We start from the raw sequence: 21576 nt of genomic DNA on the forward strand, positions 1-21576 counted from the left end.
GCTGGAGTGCAATGGCGAAATCTTGGCTCATGGCAACCTCTGCCTCCTGGGTTCAAGCAATTCTCCTGCCTCAGCCTCTGAGCAGCTGGGATTACAGGCGTGCTCCACCACACCCAGCTAATTTTGTATTTTTAGTAGAGCCAGGGTTTCTCCATATTGGTCAGGCTAATCTCAAACTCCTGACCTCAGGTGAACCACCCACCTTGACCTCCCAAAGTGCTGGGATTACAGGCATGAGCCACCGCACCTGGCCTAGATCTCTTATCTTTCAAACTAATTCATGATAATAGAAATGATGGCTAGCGGCCGGGCGCGGTGGCTCAAGCCTGTAATCCCAGCACTTTGGGAGGCCGAGGCGGGTGGATCACGAGGTCAAGAGATCGAGACCATCCTGGTCAACATGGTGAAACCCCGTCTCTACTAAAAATACAAAAAAAAATTAACTGGGCATGGTGGCACGTGCCTGTAATCCCAGCTACTCAGGAGGCTGAGGCAGGAGAATTGCCTGAACCCAGGAGGCGGAGGTTGCGGTGAGCCGAGATTGCGCCATTGCACTCCAGCCTGGATAACAAGAGCGAAACTCCGTCTCAAAAAAAAAAAAAAAAAAAATGATGGCTAGCAATCATGCAGCTGTCACTGTGTGCCAAGAACTGTGTTCAGTGCATGCAATGTATTATTTCAGTTACTCCAAAAGATAGCCACATGACGTAGATATTAGTATTAGCCTCATTTTGCAAATGAGCTAACTAGGGCACATAGAAGTTGCTCAAGGTTACACAGTAAATTCTGGAGCTGAGATTGGCACCCAAGCAATCTACCATAAAGTTTTCAAGCATAATCACTACATGAGTATGCTGTATCACTATTGGTGTTTTGCTGAAGGTTTTCTTTTGTTTGTTTGTTTGTTTGTTTGTTTGAGACAGGGTCTCACTCTGTTGCCCAGGCCGGAGTTCAGTGGCACGATCTCGGCTCTGCAACCTCCGCCTCCTGAGTTCAAGCAATTCTCCTACCTCAGCTCCAGAGTAGCTGGGATTACAGGCACCCACCACCACACCCGGCTCATTTTTTTTTTTTAGTAGAGACGGGATTTCACCATGTTGGCAGGCTGGTCTTGAAGTCCTGATCTCAAATGATCCGCCTGCCTCTGCCTCCCAACGTGCTGGAATTACAGGCGTGAGCCACTGTGCCCAGCCCAGTGGCATGATCAGTTAACTCACTGCAGCCTCGACCTCCTGGGCTCAAGCAATCTTCCCACCTCAGCCTCCCAAGTAGCTGGGGTTACAGGCGCCCACCACCATGCCCAGCTAACTTTTTTTATTTTTTATTTGTAGAGCTGGTGGTCTATGTTGCCCAGGCTGATCTCAAACTCCTGGGCTCAAGCAATCCACCTGCCTCAACCTCCCAAATTGCTGGGATTACAGGTGTGAGCCACCAAGCCTGGTCAGAGCCTAAAAATTCTTTATCCTCCTCTCTCCGTGCCCAAAGTCCAGAATCTCACTGCCACCACTCATCTCATCTTTTCATTCTCTTTCTCCTTTGCCCCCTAAATTTGCCCAGTTCATCTGCCTCTCTTTCCTCTCTCATCTCCTATATCCCAAATTGTTTCTTCAGTGAGCAAACCTGGGCACCTCCTTATTAGCAAGCCTACACCTTTTATCAGCTGCTTCTGTCTCCATCCTCCTCTAGCATGCTGCTGATCAAACACAATTATCTTCCCTGGGACCCTCCCCTTTTTCATGCTCTATTCATTCAACAGTCATATATTGGGCCATATTTACATGCCAGCCATTATTCTAAATGATGAAGATGCAACAGTAAATAAGCAGGAATCCCTGTCTTTGCCAGGTGTGGTGTCTCACGTTTATTTATTTATTTATTTTTGAGACAGAGTCTCAAAATATCGCCAGGCTGGAGTACGGTGGCGTGATCCCAGCTCACTGCAACTTCCGTTTTCCAGTTTCAAGCAATTCTCCTGCCTCAGTCTCCCAAGTAGCTGGGACTACAAGCACACACCACCACACCCCTCTAATTTTTTTTGTATTTTTAGTAGAGATAGGGTTTCACTGTGTTGGCCAGGATGGTCTCAATCTCCTGACCTGGTGATCTGCCAGCCTCAGCCTCCCAAAGTGTTGGGATTACAGGTGTGAGTCACCGCGCCCGGCCTGGTGTCTCACGTTTATAATCCCAGCTACTCAGGAAGCTGAGGACTATCACTGGAGTCCAGGAGTTTGAGGCTGCAGTGAGCTATTGGGTGACGGACCAAGACCCCATATCTAAAAATAAGAATAAAAAAAGAAGAATCTCTGTCTTCATGAAGTTCAGAACATGAATAACAGAATATGAATAACATAGAGATGCTGCTAGATGATAAGTGGTAAAGGGAAAACTGAAACAGGGAAGTCATATTGAGAACATGGAGTGAAGGCTGCAGTCCTTAATAGGTACCAGGAAAGGACTCTCTGAGGGGCCGCAGCACTGAGGGAAAACCTAAAAGAGGCTGTCATAGGTTTTGTTCCTAGGGAGCCAAGTCTGAGACTGAGATGAACAGAGAGGAAGTTGATTAGGAAGTATTTCGAGGATCATCATCTGTTGGGGAAGAAAAAGAAGCAGGACTGGATGAACGAAGCAGCTGAACGGAGGCACCACTGTAACCAAACTTCAGCAAATCCCTCCTATCCCTCCCATTTATTCCTCTACCTTGAACAGGCATTGAATGCTGGATGCCCAGGAAGGGAGGAGTGGCCTTAAGCAATGAAGCTCTCTACACTAGGGATAATTACAGCAGAGAGCAGACTTGCAGCAATCAATCAATCCTGCAAGGCTGACAGGAGGTCTGGGTGGCACATCTAGGGCAGAAATAGTAAACCATGCCATTGCCTGGGAGAAGAGCATTCCAGGCAAAGAAAACAGCAAGCGCAAAGGCCCTAAGGTAGAACGAGCTGGGGATGTCCAGGAAGCAGAAAAACTAATGTAGTTAAACCTCAGCAAACAAAGGGGGCAGCAGCAGATAATGAAATCAGACAAGTAATAGGGGCCAGGTCTTGGCAAGACTTGGTGTTTGGCCAAGAAACAACATGGTTTAATTTTTACATTCGAATGTGGACCATTTTGCTGTGTGGAGCATAGATTTGGCAAGGAGGGGATTAAAAGCTGAAGCAGGAACACCAGATTTCTCACTCTTGTCACCACTGATTTTTCTTCATTGTGGGCCTGTCCCTGTGTGCTGTAAGATGTTTAGGCATTTCGCTGGTCTCTACCCTCCCACCAGATGCCAGTGGCACCTGACTCCAAATTATGATATCAGATAATGTTTCCAAATATTGCCACATGCCTTTTGGGGGCCAAAACTGCCACCAGTTCAGACTCCCTGAGTTAGAAGGTTACAAAAATCTGACAGAGAGAGATGATGGTGCCTTGAACCACGAAACTCTGCAACCAGAGCAGTCGTGTTATCTGTTACCCCTTTATGTCACTACTATACCAAACTGTTTATTTGCCCAAATTATCTCCCTCCTTTCATCCTTGAGCACAGTAAATGTTGGCTTTTTCTTTTTTTTTGAGACAAGGCCGGAGTGCAGTGGCACAATCTTGGCACATGGCATCCTCTGCCTCCCGGGTTCAAGCAATTCTCATGCCTCAGCCTCCTGAGGCTCCTTCCCCAGGACCCCACCACCTTCCTTTGCCTGTCCCATTTTACAAGTTAAATACAACTCCAGGACAGCCTGCGGTGCTGACTCAGTCTCCCTGGCTGTGGCCAGGTGGTGGACTGGGCAGGTGCTCACAAGTACAGACAGGTGAAGCAGAAAGCTGTCCTTTCACAAGGAAAACATTGCTACCCGAGCAATCGACCTCTCATCCAGAAGGACGCACCTGCCCTGAACCACACCCCTAAGGTCACCTTTGGAGGGGTTGCTCTGGGCTGGACACAGGGAAGTTCCCTGAGAGGCCTGAGCCCCTCACAGGAGGCCCCCTTCTCAAGAGCAAGAGCAGGGCCTCCAACATGGGGCTGGGGGAGGGTCTCACCATGTTGGCCAGGCTGGTCTTGAACTTCTGACCTCAGGTGATATGCCTGCCTTGGCCTCCTAAAATGCTGGGTACAGGTGTGAGCCACTGCACCCGGCCTTAGATGTTTACTTTTTTTTTTTTTTTTGAGACGGAACCTGGCTCTGTCACCCAGGCTGGAGTGCAGTGGTGCGATCTCGGCTCACTGCAACCTGCACCTCCGGGTTCAAGCAATTCTACTGCCTCAGTCTTCCGAGTAGCTAGAACTACAGGCACGTACCACCACGCCTGGCTAATTTTTTGTATTTCTGGTAGAGACGGGGTTTCACCTTGTTAGCCAGGATCTCAATTTCCTGACCTCGTGATACGCCCTCCTCGGCCTCCCAAAGTACTGGGATTACAGGCGTGAGCCACCGCGCCGGGCCTGTTGGCTTTTAGTACTAAGAGTTTCATTTGCAAAGGGAAAGAACTGTTTAGGGAACGATCAACCGCTGTCTGAGGCGTGTCAGGAGCGACACCCCTGTGGAGGATACAGTGCCAGGGTCCTTCCGATCGCGAAAACCGCCGTTCTTCAGCCCTCAGGACCAGGGGTCGCTCAGGGCTCTCGGCGGCTGCCAGCTGCAGACTCCATTTCCCATGATGCCAAGGGGTCGGGCCGGCCGGAAGGCCGTGTGCCCTCCGCGGGGCATGATGGGGGAGCTGGAGATTTCCATCATGGCGGCGTCCATTTCGGGCTACACCTTCAGTGCTGTGTGTTTCCACAGCGCCAACAGCAACGCTGACCACGTAGGTGCCGGGCCCCCTGCCGCAGCCGCTGGGGGCTTTCAGCCTCTGTCTCAGACCGGCGCTCGCGGCCAAGCTGGGACCGCATGCGGCTCGCCCTCTGGGCACCAGGGCCGGCCGGAGGAGCTGGTGACCCGGGCGGCTCCCGCCCCCGGTGAGCTCTTGCCTCTGGGGCTCCTTCGTCCCCGGGACGGGCCCCTTCGCTTAGCGCTCTCCGCCGCTCGGCTGTCCCGGGACAGCCGTCTCCTGTGCAGCAAAGCTGCCCCTACTGGCCTCCTGCAGTGTCAGGAGTCGCTCGGTGTAAACCGAGCGCCTGCCCCTCCCTGAGAGTCAGGCTTCTAGACTTAGGAGGGGCGCACGGGGTCGCGAAGGAATCTAGAGGCTGGGTGTTTAGTCCAGGAGGCGAGGTACTCCGCCCCGCCCGCCGATCTCACAGGTTGTCCTGGGGGTGCTACGAGTGAAACCATGGCTGTCACTATTCATACTTGTTAGACACGGTTGTGTGTTTTCTTCGCCCCAATGCAAAATGGAGAATGTAAACAGGAGCGTTAGGTGCAGGGTCTATTTGTATTTCCTTGAAGTTGCGTGTTTAGTTCTTTGGCCAGTGTTCTCAGAGCACGGGACTAGTCACAGTGAAATAGGGAAGTGACAGGCCCACGAGTGAGTGAACGGAAATGCATAGGCTTTGGAGTCCGTAGCAGGAGCAGATCCTCTCTGTTTCAATGTCTTTATTTTACACATTATCTTTTAACGTCATTGGCCTCTGATTGGAAATGCTTTGTGAAACTAGATCACTTCTCTCTTAAAGGAAGTATCTAATTTGGCCACCAAATTGGGGGATTATTTTAAGTGATGTTAACAGTGAGAGATTCAAACTCATTAAACCTATGTGTGGGGTTTTTGGTTGTCATTACAAAGCAAAATGGTACACTGCAGAAAGAGGAACTGCATTTGGTTTGATGTCAGCAATCTTAGCTTCCGTTAATAAAAACCGATTTCACAGAGAGGTGATTCCGTTAGTAAACTGAATGCGATTAAATTATTGTACCTTTCGTGTCTTCAGTGTTGGTGGTAGAACTTAATGACAGGAATAGGAATATATACAGCATGGATTTTTCCAGAGGCAGCTTTGAACACTATGGCCTAGGGTATTACAGCCAGCTATTTAATAATGTAATATAGTTCCATATGTAAGGGTTTTTTTTTAGTGTCCATGGACTATTAAAAAATGGGTCCTTTACCCTATTTCTTAGAATGCCTAGTAATAATCACAGTCTATGTATATGACCAGATTACTGTAAGCGCAAGCAGCTACCTGTTGAAAACAATTAATTCAAGAGATATTCCCTTAATATCTACTCTGTGCAAGGCGTGGTACTAGACTTCATAGAAATTTTCACCAATGCCAATAGTTGGCAACTGTGTTTTATATGACCATCCATGCTTGTTGATATTAACTTTGCCACAATTATATATGCAGAATCCTTGAAAATAAATTGAATTTTAAGGTTGAAGAACCAACAATTTACTTTTGCAGTACATGCTTATTTTGTCCAGGCAAGAAATTCGTTTAAGACCACTCATCTGTAGACCTGGGGCTAGCATACTTTTCTGTACAGGGCCAGATAGTAAACTTTGTGGGCGTTGTTAGCCATATGGTCTCTATAGTGACTATTCAACTCTGCGGTTATTGGCAGAAAGCAGCGATAGACAGTAAAAGATTCAAGGAGACTGTGTTCTTGGCCAGGCATGGTAGCTCATTCCTGTAATCCCAGCACTTTGGGAGGCTGAGGCAGGCAGAGCACCTGAGGCCAAGAGTTTGAGTCCAGCCTGTCCAACATGGAGAAACCCCACCTCTACTATAAATACAAAATTAGCTGGGTGCGGTGGCACAAGCCTGTAATCCTAGATACTTTGGAGGCTGTGGCAGGAGAATCGCTCGAACCTGGGAGGTGGGGGTTGCAGTGAGCTGAGATCCTGCCATTGCACTCCAGCCTGAGCAACAAGAGCGAAACTCCATCTCAAAAAATAATAATAAAAATAAAGTAAAAACATAGAAACCATTGTTAGCTTACAGGCCATACATTAATAAGTATTAGGCTGGAATTAGTCCCCATGCCACAGTTTGCCAACTCCTATTATAAAGTAACAGTGATTCAGATAATCCAGACCAGTGTATGTCTAAACCTTCCTCTTGTACTTGGCTTTCGAATATCCCTATTTATTTTTATTTTATTTTATTTTTTGTGACAGAGTTTCGCTCTTGTTACCCAGGCTGGAGTACAATGGTGTGATCTCAGCTCACCACAACCTCTGCCTCCTGGGTTCAAGCAATTCTCCTGCCTCAGCCTCCCGAGTAGCTGGGATTGCAAGCATGTGCTACCACACCCAGCTAATTTTTTGTATTTTTTAATAGAGACGGGGTTTCTCCATGTTGGTCACGCTGGTCTCGATCCTGACCTCAGGTGATCCACCCACCTCAGCCTCCCAAATTGCTGAAATTAGAGGCATGAGCCACTGTACCCAGCCACAGAATGTCCTTTTTTTTAAAAAAAAAGCTACAGACAGGGTCTCACTATGTTGCCCAGGCTGGTCTCAAACTGCTGGCCTCAAGCGATCTTCCCTCTTTGGCCTCTTAAAGTGTTGAGATTACAGGCGTGAGCCACCTCATCTGACCTAGAATTTCTTGATGTCACTGTCGATTTATGTCATTATTCCTCAAACAGAAGACTGTTGTAGGATTACCAGATGAAATACAGGACACTCAGTTAAATTTGAATTTTGGATAAATAGCAATTAATTTATAGTATAAGTATATCCCAAAACTTACGAAATAATTATTTATCTGAAAATAAAATTTTGGTGTCTTGTATCTTTTTTGCTGAATCCAGCAACCCAGTACTGTAGAACACTAGGAATCCAGATCCAGCTATATTCTTGAGGTCTAAAGTTCTGTGTGAATATGAAATTATTTTTTCACTTTGATTTTTTGAAAGTGGAGTTTCTTTTGTTTATTTTGTCTTTTGCTTGTAACAAGACAAAGCTGCTTTTGTGGTGAGAATTCATAACTGAAAGATTTTCATAGAATAAAACAAGCTTATTTCGCCAATGTTTCTTAAATTAGCAGTCATGGACACTCCTTTGGGTCTGAGAGAGTTTTTTTAAAGGGAATATATATATAATATTTCATATATTATATGAAATATATATTTTATATTTATAAATAAATATATATATTATATTTCATATGATATATATGGTTTTTTGTGTTTTTTTTTTGAGACAGAGTCTCGCTCTGTTGCCCAGGATTGAGTGTGGTGGCACGATCTTGGCTCACTGCAACCTCCACCTCCCAAGTTCAAGCAATTCTTCTGTCTCAGCCCCTGAGTAGCTAGGATTATAGGCATACATCACCACATCTGGTTAGTTTTGTGTTTTTAGTAGAGACAGGGTTTCTCCATATTGGCTAGGCTGGTCTCGAACTCCTGATCCCAGGTGATCTACCTGCTTAGACTTCCCAGAGTTCTGGGGTTACAAGCAAGAGCCACAATGCCTGGCCTATATATTTCTTAATTTAAGAAATGCTCCATGATGGTTCAGTGTTTTAGGACACTCCCACTCCTCAAATTGAATACAAAAACTTGGCTGTAAAGCATCTGTCTTTCCCTTCACTCCTATAGATTCTCACTAAACTGGAAATGTTTTTAAACTAGGAAATTTCATTAATTGATTTGAAGGATGAACTTAGACTAGAAGGATATATAGTACAAAGGCATCGTTTCAACAAATTGATTCAACCAGTGTTAGTGAGGCACCTACTAAGTGTTAGGCATTGTGCTGGGTGCTGAGACAGAGCAGTTAACAAGCACAAAGTCCCTGCTCTCATGGAGTTTGCATTCTGGCAAGGGGTAATAAATGTATTTATTTATAAATATATGATATGATGGATAGTGAGGGGACTAAGAAGATAAAGACTGTAAGGTAAAGTGGGCAGATGCTATTTCCAGGAAGTTGATCAGACAAGGCTTCTTTGATAAGGTGCCGTTTGGGTAAAGACCTGAATGCAGGAAAGGAGGAAGCCCTGTGCTATCTGGGGAGAGAGATTCCAGGACAGCGTCTCAGTTCACCCTCTGTACGGGAAAGTTACTTAAGGATTTAGTGTATGTCTTCTCCCAGCTGTGCTTGTGCAGAACATGGTAGCAAGTACGCAAAGAGTAGGTAATAAGCCAGTAATCTAGAATCAACAGTGGTGGTAAATGCCCTCCAAAAGTGTAAATCAGTTGACCTCTGCATTTATTAAAGAAAAATGTTCGTGTGGATGATAGGAAATTTAATTGTTCTGCTAAAATCCTAACTTTCTGTGCCAGCATGTATGAAAGCATTTACTTGTCATCATGTTAACTTCATCTTTTCATCAGCAGCAGTTTTTACGACAATGAAATACATTGTATGTGATTTCAAGAAAACAACTTTGAAATGTTTCTAGTTCCTGAGTTTTTTGACATTGGTTATGATACTTAAGATTTAGGTCATGAAATTCACTCTTCAAAAGACAGGGAAGAGTTGAAGGGATTAAAATAATATTTTATCTTGTTATAGAATCCTTTTTTGGAATAATCCAATTAATAGATATAGCTCAGATTGCTTTACTCCATTTGTTGGTTTATAGAACAGTGGTTCACATTGGAAGCTTGTTTGGATTATTGTGGAAATTACTATAAGTTTATATGACCTCAGTTCCTCTTAATTTTAGTAAAGTCATTTTTATTTTTAGTCTACAACTATTTTCTTTTATGACTTTTAGGAAGGATTTTTGCTGGGAGAGGTAAGACAAGAGGAAACCTTTAGCATCAGTGACTCACAAATCAGCAACACAGAATTTCTGCAAGTAATTGGTAAGTAAATTTCTCAGTAATTGGTCTTTTTTGTGTATTTACTTACTGTTTGTTCTGTTGTTTTGCCCTTAACTGATTTTATCCTAAAGAATTAAAAGAGTACGTAGAAAAAAAACTAAAATAAGGCCAAGGTGGTAGTTGATGCCTGTCCAGCATTTTGGGAGGCCGAGGCGGGCAGATCACCTGTTGAGACCAGCCTGGCCAACATGGTGAAACCCCTTCTCTACTAAAAATACAAAAATGTGTCAGGCGTGGTGGCAGGTACCTGTCATCCCAGCTACTCAGGGGACTGAGGCAAGAGAATCGCTTGAACCCGGGAGGCAGAGGTTGCAGTGAGCCGAGATCACACCATTGCACTCCAGCCTGGGTGACAAGAGCGAGACTTTGTCTCAAAAAAAAAAAGAAAAACGAAAAACACTAAAATTATTTGCACTAATAAATGATATGAGATGTTTTCATGTCAGTATAAAGTCAGAGAGGCCCAGCGCCATGGCTCACGCCTATAATCCCAGCACTTTGGGAGACCGAGACCAGCCTGACCAACATGGTGAAACCCTGTCTCTACTAAAAATACAAAATTAGCCGGGCATGGTGATGCATGCCTGTAATCCCAGCTACTCAGGAGGCTGAGGTTGATTTGCTTGAACCTGGGAGACGGAGGTTGCAGTGAGCCAAGATTGCCCCACTGCACTCCAGCCTGGGCAACAAAGTGAAACTGGCTCAAAACAAGACAAAACAGAAAGACAGAGTGTCTAATAAGTATGAACCTTCTATAAAGTATTCCTTAGCCACCAATGGGGGTGACTTTTACTGAAGTGCTGTGTGACCACTTGATTGAACCACCACGAACCTCAGGTTTGCAAATTAGGCTCTTCCCATTGCCATTATCACCTCGCACTATGATGAATGTATGTATTGTGCTGGTCCTTCTAAAGGGATCCAGCAAGAATGTTCACATGTGTTTACGTGGGATGTTTGCTAAGCTTATAAAGCCTTCTGAGGGATAAGCCAAATACCCATTTTGGAGGAGAGATCTGGGGAGGATGAAGGCGTCTTTATAGATACAGATGCACCCCCCTCTTTGGATCAGTCTCCTTTCGATAAATCGAGGTCACAGCCCTTTCAAGTACACTTCAGGCAGATCACCAAACCGCATATCCTAATACTCTGAACCAAGCAAGGAACTTTTCATTTATTTATGCAGCAGACATTTATTGAAGAACTTTCATATATGAGGCATGTGCTGCACAGTGAATGAAATCCCCAGAATCACCCCTGCCTTCTAGAGCTGTGAGCAGGATTAGACAGGCAGAAAGAAATACCAGATTGTGCTGTAAGATAGTAACAGAAAATCCCCTAAGTGCCCAAAGGAGAGAGAAAACTGCTAGTGGAGAGATGAGTAGAGATGTCAGTAAGGAAGTACCTAATGGGCAGTACATTCATGGGACCACAGAACGAGGACTGCAGAGAACATAAAGGAATCTGGCCTGTTTGATGACGAAAATACAGATATGTGGGGATGAGTGGTTTGCGGTTTGAAATACTGGTTAGCTAGCTGGGCATGGTGTATCATGTCTGTAATCCCAGCACTTTGGAAGGCCAAGGCGGGCAGATCACTTGAGGTCGGGAGTTTGAGACCAATCTGACCAACGTGGAGAAACCCCGTCTTTACTAAAAATACAGAATTAGCTGGGCATGGTGGTGCATGCCCGTAACCCCAGCTACTCAGGAAACTGAGGCAGGGGAATCACCTGAACCCGGGAGACAGAGGTTGCAGAGAGCCGAGATTGTGCCATTGCACTCCAGCCTTAGCAACAAGAATGAAATTCCATCTCAAAGAGGAAAAAAAAGAAAAATATGCTGTTGGCAAGTTTGGTCATGTTGCAAGCAAATAATTTCAAGCTTCTTCTGATAGGCTTCTAGTATGTGGGGTAGGGGACATGGGTGTGTTTTTTTTTTTTTTTTTTTTTTGAGATGCAGTCTCCTTCTGTCACCCAGGCTGGAATGCAGTAGTGCTATCTCAGCTCACTGCAACCTCTGCCTCCTGGGTTAAAGTGATTCTCCTGCCTGAGCTTCCTGAGCAGCTGGGATTACAGGTGCACACCACCAAGGCTGGCTAATTTTTGTATTTTTAGTAAAGACAGAGTTTCACCATGTTGGTCAGACTGGTCTTGAACTCCTGACCTCAGATGATCCACCTGCCTAAGCCTCCTGAAATGCTGGGATTACAAGCAAGAGCCACCTGTGCCTGGCCCCAAGGGTTTGTATTGAGGTTAGGTTAGGATTGCCAGGAATCGAGAGACTGAACTGCCTCCTAATGCAGGCTTGCCCAACCCATATCCTGTGGCTGCATACAGCTCAGAACAGCTTTGAATGCAGCCCAACACAAATCTGTAAACTTTCTTAAAACATTATGAGATTTTTTTGCAATTTTTTTAAAGCTCATCAACTATTGTTAGTATATTTTATGTGTGGCTCAAGACAATTGTTCTTGTAGTGTGACCCAGGAAAGCCAAAAGATTGGATACCTTTGCCCTAATGGATCAAAACTATCAAACCCACTCATCACATTATTAACTTGTTTTTTTTTTTTTTTTGAGACGGAGTTTCGCTCTTGTTACCCAGGCTGCAGTGCAATGGCGTGATCTCGGCTCACCGAAACCTCCGCCTCCTGGGTTCAAGCAATTCTCCTGCCTCAGCCTCCCGAGTAGCTGGGACTACAGGCACACACCACCATGCCCAGCTAATTTTTGTATTTTTAGTAGAGATGGGGTTTCACCTTGTTGACCAGGATGGTCTCGAACTCTTGACCTCGTGATCCACCCGCCTCGGCCTCCCAAAGTGCTAGGATTATAGGCGTGAGTCACTGCGCCCAGCCCTTGACTCCTTTACTAAGTAAAGGCTTGAGGCCAGGTGCAGTTGCTCATACCTGTAATCCCAACACTTTGGGAGGCCGAGGCAGGAGGATTGCTTAAGGCCAGGAGTTCAAGACCAGCCTGGGCAAGGTGGCAACACTCTGTCTCTACAAGAGATTTTTACAGTTAGTCAGGTGTGGTGATGTGTTCGTGTCCTGTAGTCCCAGCTACTCAGGAGGCTGAGGTGGGAGGATTGCTTGTGCCTGAAAGTTTGAGGCTACAGTGAACCGTGATCATACCAATGCACTCCAGCCTGGGCAACAGAGCAAGATCTCATGTCAAAAAAGAAAAAAGACTTGGTCTATATAAGATGGTATAGCTAGTCCTTCATCAAGGGTGTTTTTGTTTTGCCTCATTCTTTAAAATCCTAGAACAGAATTTTGTTTCGTAGACCATCTGTGGAGTTATTTATTATATGCACCTGGGTTTTCAAGCATACTCTGGTAGTGACGGTGAAATTGCCAGCTGCAGTTAATGGACAGCACACCATGAAAGAAAGACCTATTCTTTGGCATGATCACAAAAATAGCACTTCTGATTAAAACCCTGGCTTTATTTATTTTTAAAGAAATAAAATGATAAAGTAATTAAAATTCTTTTTTTTTTTTTTTTTTTTTGAGACCAAGTTTTGCTCTTGTTGCCCAGGCTGGAGTGCAATGGTATGATCTCATAACTTCCACCTCCTGAGTTCAAGCAGTTCTCTTGCCTCAGCCTCCTGAGTAGCTGGGATTACAGGCGTGCGCCACCATGCCTGGCTAATTTTGTGTTTTTAGTAGAGACAGGGTCTCACTATATTGTCCAGGCTAGCCCTGAACTCCTGGCCTCAAGTGATCCTCTTACCTGAGCCTTCGAAAATGTTAGGTGTGAGCCACCTCACTCGCTATATTTATATTTATTTTTATTTTTTAAAATTTTTTATTACTTTTTTTAGTTCTTTATTTTTTAAAAAAAGAAATTTACTTTTTTCTTAATAGAGATGGGGTTTCACCATATTGGTCAGGCTGGTCTCGAACTCCTGACCTCAGGTGATCCACCCGCCTCGGCCTCCCAAAGTGCTGGGATTACAGGCGTGAGCCACCAGGCCCAGCCTATTTATTTTTAAAAGAAAAATGTTACAATGGGAACAACAAATTTAAGATCCTAGAACATTTTGTCCATGAGATCCATAATCGTTTCAATAAACTGAATGTCACTAATAAATTAAAGATTGTACAGCAAAAGATAGGAGAGCCCCCAGCTTGAGCCCAGGAGATTGAGGGTAGAGCGAACTGTGATCATGCCACTGAATTCCAGCCTGGGTGGAGCAAGACCTTGTCTCAAAAATAAATAAATATATATTTGAAAACATAAACTGGGAACTCTGGAAAACCTGGGTTGAAAAGTCAAACATTAGGTGAAGTGCATTGAGTAATATTCACTACCAGTTGTATAAAGAGATTTTCTGGCATAGCTTATTCTCCAGAATACGAATTTTTATTTATTTATTTATTTATTTATTGAGATGGAGTCTTGCTCTGTTGCCAGGCTGCCAGGTCGGAGTGCAGTGGCACGATCCTGGCTCACTGCAGTTTCTGCCCCCCAGGTTCAAGCAATTCCCTTGCCTCAGCCTCCCAAGTAGCTGTTAGTATAGCTTGGACTATAAACACACACGACCATGCCTAGCTAATTTTTTTGTATTTTAGTAAAGATGGGGTTTCAGCATGTTGGGTAGGATGATCTTGATCTGATCTGCCCGCTTCAACCTCCTAAAGTGCTGGGATTATAGGTGTGAGCCACCATACTCGGCCTCTATCATTTTTAGTGATAAAAAGAAGGAAATATTTCTAGATGAAGTTTTATTTATTTATTTATTTATTTTTTGAGACGCAATCTCTCTCTGTCACCCAGACTGGAGTGCAGTGGCGCGATCTCGGCTCACTGCAACCTTCGCCTCCTGGGTTCAAATGATTCTCCCACACTTTAGCCTCCCAAGTAGCTGGAATTGCAGGCACCCACCATCATGCCCGGCTAATTTTTGTGTTTTTAGTAGAGCAGGGTTTCACCATGTTGGTCAGGTTAGTCTGGAACCCCTGATCTCGGGTGATCCACCCACCTCGGCATCCCAAAGTGCTGGGATTACAGGTGTGAGCCACCATGTCTGGCCTATTTTTACTTTTTTTTTTTTGAGACAGAGTCTTGCTCTGTCTCCAGGAGTGAGGCTGGAGTGTAGTGGCACGATCTCGGCTCACTGCAACCTCTGCCTCCCGGGTTCAAGCAATTCTCCTGCCTCAGCCTCCCGAGTAGCTGGGACTACGGACGTGTACCACCACGCCCAGCTAATTTTATATTTTAGTAGAGATGGGGTTTCACTATGTTGGCCAGGATGATCTTGATCTCTTGACCTCGTGATCCGCCTGCCTCGGCCTCCCAAAGTGCTGGGATTACAGGCGTGAGCCACCGCACCCGGCCTATTTTCACTTTTGAATGTATTTTATAAGACTACTCAAGTGAAGCAGTGAGGAGGGAGAAAGAGTAGAACAAGGGTTCAGATCTATAACCATAAACAAGCAATTGAGATAACTGCCTTCAGACCAGCTGAGGTGAGGCTTAGCTTCCTGTCTAGCTAGGCAAATGAACTTTTCTTTTTTTTTTTTTTGAGACGGAGTTTCGCTCTTGTTACCCAGGCTGGAGTGCAATGGCGCGATCTCGGCTCACCACAACCTCCGCCTCCTGAGTTCAAGCAATTCTCCTGTCTCAGCCTCCTGAGTAGCTGGGATTACAGGCACACGCCACCATGCCCAGCTAATTTTTTTTTTTGTATTTTTTTTTAGTAGAGACGGGGTTTCACCATGTTGACCAGGATGGTCTCGATCTGTTGACCTCGTGATCCACCCGCCTCGGCCTCCCAAAGTGCTGGGATTACAGGCGTGAGCCACCGCGCCCGGCCCAAACTTTTCTTTCCTTTTTTTTAAATAGATAAGATTGAATAAGACACACAATAGCTGCCTATTCCTGTAGAATATCTTTCAGATATGTGCTCTTCATCCGTGGACAAATAGAAATTTGGTTCTGTAGTCTCCTTTATTCTGAGAGTGTATCACTCAGGATGAGTGTTCAGAAGTCACCCTGCCCTCACTAGTGGGCACATAGCAACTGTTTGGCAGAGGAAAAAACTGTCTTTGTTGTCAGAGATTTTGGTTTAAAAAACAAATTCTGAGTTATTTTATAGTTGCCTATGCCTTACATGATTAACTAAGGTGTATTTCCTCTTTCTAATTACAGAAATCCACAACCATCAGCCTTGTTCAAAACTTTTTAGGTAAGCCACATGTAAGCTTTTAGTCCTTATTAAAAGGATTGATTGATGAAAACCTGGTGAATTTAAGCCTGTAGCTGATGATGGCTGTAAAGTCTCGAGGGTGCCCAAATCCATGTATCTATCGAGTGCTGTGTGCACAGCACTGTGGTAGGTGAGGAGAGGGGAAGGGGGAGAGTGGAAATTGTGGCCTTAGTGATTCAGAATCACTCAGCCTATCCAGGGCTCTTCAATTACAGAGAACAAAGTTAATCAACATAAAATAACTTAATGGATGTTTTTAAAAGGAATAAGAAATATTTAATGTTCAACTTTAAAAATGTAAGAAAAAGGAGCATAAAACTTTCTTTTTGTGTTTAAGTTAATACAGTAGTCCCTGCTTATCCTCGGGGGACGTGTGCCAAAGCTCCCAGAAACTGTGGATAGGACTGAACCCTATCTGTATGCACTATTGTTTTTCCTGTAGATACATACCTATGATGAAGTTCCACTTATGAATGAGACACAGTAAGAGATGCTTGAAGTTATGTGAATGTGCTCACTCACTCTCCCTTCTCTTCACAAGGGAGAAAGCATACAACAGAAAGATCTGGAAAGTTCAGGGTCTCTTACTCACTGGACTTCCCCCGCAAACTACGACCAGGCCTATGCCCTTTCTCAGCCCCAAACCCTTTCACCTAATGGCTAGGGTCATGATTTCAACTCTATGTTTCATAAAACTCCCTGAGACCCTACTTCTTACCCCTTCCCAGAAGCCAGGCAAATAACTTTCCTTCTGGCACTGCCCACACGAATACAATCAGCGTTCTTGATCAGCACTTCCTTCCGTAATACCAGCCAGCCCTTTCTGCTTAGCTCTTCCTGCTGTGTGTTCCCTGCAGCTTTCACCCTGACCACTTCCCCACTGTCAGCTGGCCCAAACACCTAGCCCCCTTGCACCCAAAAGCCCCTGGGAACCTGATGAATGTGAATACACATTCACCCCCACACATCCACCTCCACCTATTGATTGCTTCAGAGAATTGTCATCATGCAAGATGGCTACCTATAAAGGAAGTCAACGATGGCTGAGAACCTTGCCTCTTTTAGATTTACACATAACCGAAAGAGGACTGGGGAAGCAAGACGAGCAGCCAGCAGTTCATTTGAGTGGAATCTCCAAGCAAGTGAAATTGTTTAGATTGTGGTTCACACATTGCCTCTGTCTGGTCTACGAAGGTGTCTGATTTGGTCCTGACTGTCCTAAGCCTCACTAAGTGTACCCTGCCTAGCCTTCTGAGGAATCATTAAAATACTATCAGCAAAGTGGTACCAGAACATGGATTTGAGTTTAAAGAATAGACTTAATTATTAGAGCTAAAAGAAACCGGGCCGGGCGCGGTGGCTCACGCCTGTAATCCCAGCACTTTGGGAGGCCGAGGCGGGTGGATCACGAGGTCAAGAGATCAAGACCATCCAGGTCAACATGGTGAAACCCCGTCTCTACTAAAAATACAAAAAATTAGCTGGGCATTGTGGTGCGTGCCTGTAATCCCAGCTACTCAGGAGGCTGAGGCAGGAGAATTGCCTGAACCCAGGAGACAGAGGTTGTGGTGAGCCGAGATTGCACCATTGCACTCCAGCCTGGGTAACAAGAGCGAAAACTCCGTCTCAAAAAAACAAACAGACATGGTAACATGCCTATTCCAAACTCCTTATTTTGCAAAAAATGAAATGGAAACCAGGTTAAGTGACTTGCCCTAGATCATACAGTGAGAAACAGAACTGGAGCCGGAGCTTGTGTCTCTTGCCTTCCAAGTCAGTGTTTTTTGTTTTTGTTTGTTTACCATATCTTGAACTCTCTTCTGGCTTATAAGGCCTGAGCTTATGGTAGTCGGGAGAGGTAGAGGGGTGGCCTTCCCAATCCCAAGTTCAGTGGCAGAGGAGGCCCACCTGTCGTTACACCTGGATGCACTCCACGGGATCCTGGTCCTGTTGGTCTCTTTTGGCAGTGATTATATTAGGTTTGAAGCTAGCCAGACCTGACTTCAAATTCCAGTCCTTCTGTCTACCAGCTCTGTGATTTGGAGGAAGTCACTTGCCTTCATGTGTTTATCTACAAAATTGGAAATACAATTTGTGGAATTGTTGGGTCAAACTAATACTTCCCAGCACTGAGGCAAGAAGGGGATGAAACAGCCTGAGGAAGTATGCAGCCCAGTGTCTTCTTACACATTCAACAAATGCTTATTTCCCTTCTTCATTTCTCAGAAAATGAGCTGCTAGGTTATCTTTTTTTCATAAGTAATTGATACCTAGAAACAAAGAAAAGATGTCACAGCCATTTGAAACCCCACATTTTATAATTACTTGCTATCAACACCTCCCACGTGTGGAAATAATATCATTTGAATGTAGCAATCCCTTGAGTATTCTTCAATGCAAAAGGTACCTCATTTCAGAAAAGCGTTTAGACTGATTTCTCTGTATGTACCTATGTAAGGTGAGAAATTAGGTCTTCATGAGGGTTAGCTGTCCCATAGACACACGTAGCCATGCATGTCTGTGTCACAATACCATATGGTTTTGATAAAATATTGTTTTCTCTTTAACAGTTTCTATGACTACGCAAGCAAGGTGAATGAGGAGAGTTTGGACAGGATTCTTAAAGATCGGAGAAAGGTCTGTTCTGTTTGTTGTCCAGTGTGATTCTGACGTCGTTCCTTATCACCTAAAGCTGAAACCAGACAGGAATGTAAAATGGAGCAATGAGATGTATGGTAATATTTAAGAGTTTTGTTAACCTATGTAGATTCTTTGATATATCAATATAAAAAAATTTAGATGTTTATAGCATGATTCCATTAGGTAAAAATTCGAAGGGAAGCACGAACTATCATCTGGACAGTTGACAGTAGTTCACTTGACTCTAGGTGGTTCTTTCTGCTTTGTAATTAAAAACATAATTTTGTAGGTATTTAAATACATACATTTATAATCAGAAAAAGTATTTCTGAAAAATGTAAGTTGCAGTCAAACAGCTTTGGATAGTTTACTCTTTCAAGTTCAATTAACGTTGAACACAGGCTAGGTACAGTGGCCGACACCTGTAATCCCAGCACTTTAGGAGAGAAGGCAGGTGAATCACCTGAGGTCAGGAGTTCAAGACCAGCCTGGGCAACATAGTGAAACTCTGTCTCTACTAAAAATACAGAAAAATTGGCTGGATGTGGTGGCATGCGCCTGTCGTTCCAGCCACTCAGGAGGCTGAAGCACAAGAATCACTTGAACCTGGGTGGCGGAGGTTGCAGTGAGCCGAGATTGCGCCACTGCACTCCAGCCTGGGTGACAGAGTGAGACTCTATCTCAATTTTAAAAAGTTGAACACAGATGTTTTTCCAAAAGGTCACGTGTTTATTATTTCTATCAGTATTTACATATGACATTCTATGTATGTGTAGACTAGGAGGTTAGCAAGTCTGAACACAGATGAAAATAAACCAAAGTTTTATTGCTGCAGTAGTGTCTAATAGTGCCATTTGTAATTTACTGTGTCGTACTGTGTATGGGTTTTACTGTTTTTACCTTGGGATATTAATTCTAGAAAAATAGATCAGTTACTAACCATGTCTTGGAAAGTACCAATAAAAGCTTTCAACTTGTCAAACAGAAAACAAAATGCCTTTGTTTAACAGTGTCAGGAGTTGGCTGGGCGTGGTGGCTCACGCCTGTAATCCAAGCACTTTGGAGGCCAAGGTGGCCGGATCACCTGAGGTCGGGAGTTCAAGACCAGCCTGACCAACATGGTGAAACCCCATCTTTATTTAAAAAGAAAAAAGAGTGTCAGGAGTTTAAGTGCAGGTAGATTAAAACAACAGCCTTTCTAATGTACAAGACTTTCCAAGTATCACTGATGGGTATATTCCATGTAAAAGAGGAAAGAAAAGCAGGTAAGGATAAAAGGAAGAATAGGAAATGTGGAAGGATTGGTCAGAAGACAGGCAAATGGCTCTGTGTATGATAGTAAGCTCAAGAGGTGCTCCATCCTGGTAGTCTAACCAAGCTGCCTGCCCAACCAGGAAAGGGTGTTAAAGCAGCCACAGGCATCATGTGGTCCAGCGCTCTCATTTTCAGCGATTTGCCTGGGAGCAGACATTCTGGAATCTCTTAGCCCCAGCCTGTCCCTCATCTCTCAGATGCGCCCTTACCTCCTCATTTTTCATATTTTAAATTATAAATCTTTATACTTAAAATATTTATTTATTTATTCGAGATGGAGTCTGGCTCTGTCACCCAGGCTGCAGTGCAACGGTGCCATCTTAGCTCACTGCAACCTCCACCCACTAGGTTCGAGTGATTTTTCTGCCTCCGCCTTCCAAGTAGCTGGACTACAGGCGTGTGCCACCACACCCGGCTAATGTTTACATTTTTAGTAGAGACAGGGTTTCACCATGTTGCCCAGGCTGCTCTTGAGCGTGAGTGATACACGTGCCTTGGCCTCCCAAAGTGGTGGGGTTACAGGCGTGAGCTCTGTACGTGGCCATGAAGCTTTGTTATACTTTCTAAAACTAAAATTTGTTCTACGAAGATTCTTTTTGGGGCACAATTTTCTAGAGCACTCTCTACATATTAGAAGTACCAGTAAGTATTTTTTAAAAACAGATTTCAAATTTTTATTTAATTTTTATTTATTTTGAGATGGGAGTTTCACGGTGTCACCCAGGGTGGAGTGCACTGGCATGATCTTGGCTCACTGTAGCCTTGACCTCCCCAGGCTCAGGTGATTCTCCCATCTCAGCACCCCCAAGTAGCTGGGACTACAGGCAGGCACCACCACACCTGGCTAATTTTTTCTGTTTGTTTGTTTTTTGAGATGGAGTTTTGCTCTTGTTGCCCAGGCTGGAGTGCAATGGCACGATCTCAGCTCACTGCAACCTCCACCTCCCGGGTTCGAGCGATTCTCCTGTCTCAGCCTCCTGAATAGCTGGGATTACAGGTGCCTGCCACACGTCCAGCTAATTTTTTTTTTTTTTTTTTTTTTAATTTTGAGATGGAGTTTAGCTCTGTCGCCCAGGCTGGAGTACAATGGTGTGATCTCGGCTCACTGCAACCTCTGCCTCCCAGATTCAAGCGATTCTCCTGCCTCAGCCTCCCAAGTAGCTTGGATTACAGGAAGTACCACCATGCCTGGCTAATTTTTGTATTTTTAGTAGAGGTGGGGTTTCACCATGTTGACCAGGCTGGCCTCAAATTCCTGACCTCAAGTGATCCTCCCACCTTGGCTTCCCAAAGTGCTGGGATTACAGGCATGAGCCACCATGCCCAGCCAATTTTTTGTGTTTTTAGTAGAAACGGAGTTTTGCCATGTTGCTCAGGCTGGTCTCAAAACTCCTGGGCTCAAGTGATCAACCCACCGCAGCCTCCCCAGGTGCTGGGATTACCGGGTGTGAGCCACTGCAGCTGGCAGATTTCAGAATAAGTGAGAAAAATGAGTAACAACCATGAACATGAAATTCACAAAAGAAAGAAGAAATCAGTCAGGCATAGTGGCTAATGCTTATAATCCCAGCACTTTGGGAGGCCAAGGCAGGTGGATCACTTGAGGTCAGCAGTTCGAGACCAGCCTGGCCAACATGGTGAAACACCGTCTGTACTAAAAATGCAGCTGGTTGTGGTGATACACTCCTGTAATCCCAGCCGCTTGGAA

At 44.7% G+C, this 21576-nt stretch overlaps 1 protein-coding gene across 2 annotated transcripts in view; it reads left to right on the forward strand.

Moving 5' to 3' along the window:
- The first annotated feature begins 4694 nt into the window (after positions 1–4694).
- The window catches only part of ABRAXAS2 (abraxas 2, BRISC complex subunit), a 32015-nt gene continuing 15133 nt past the window's right edge, over positions 4695–21576 (forward strand). For both annotated transcript variants that reach the window (XM_008978874.4, XM_002756693.6), the window contains exons 1-4: positions 4695–4788; positions 9590–9680; positions 15857–15893; positions 18485–18551. In XM_008978874.4, the coding sequence (XP_008977122.2) occupies positions 4717–4788; positions 9590–9680; positions 15857–15893; positions 18485–18551 (267 nt within the window). In that variant the 5' untranslated portion in view covers positions 4695–4716. The remainder of the gene's footprint in view (positions 4789–9589; positions 9681–15856; positions 15894–18484; positions 18552–21576) is intronic.

This window comes from Callithrix jacchus, chromosome 12, assembly GCF_049354715.1.
Source record: "Callithrix jacchus isolate 240 chromosome 12, calJac240_pri, whole genome shotgun sequence".
Classification (NCBI taxonomy): Eukaryota; Metazoa; Chordata; class Mammalia; order Primates; family Cebidae; genus Callithrix; species Callithrix jacchus.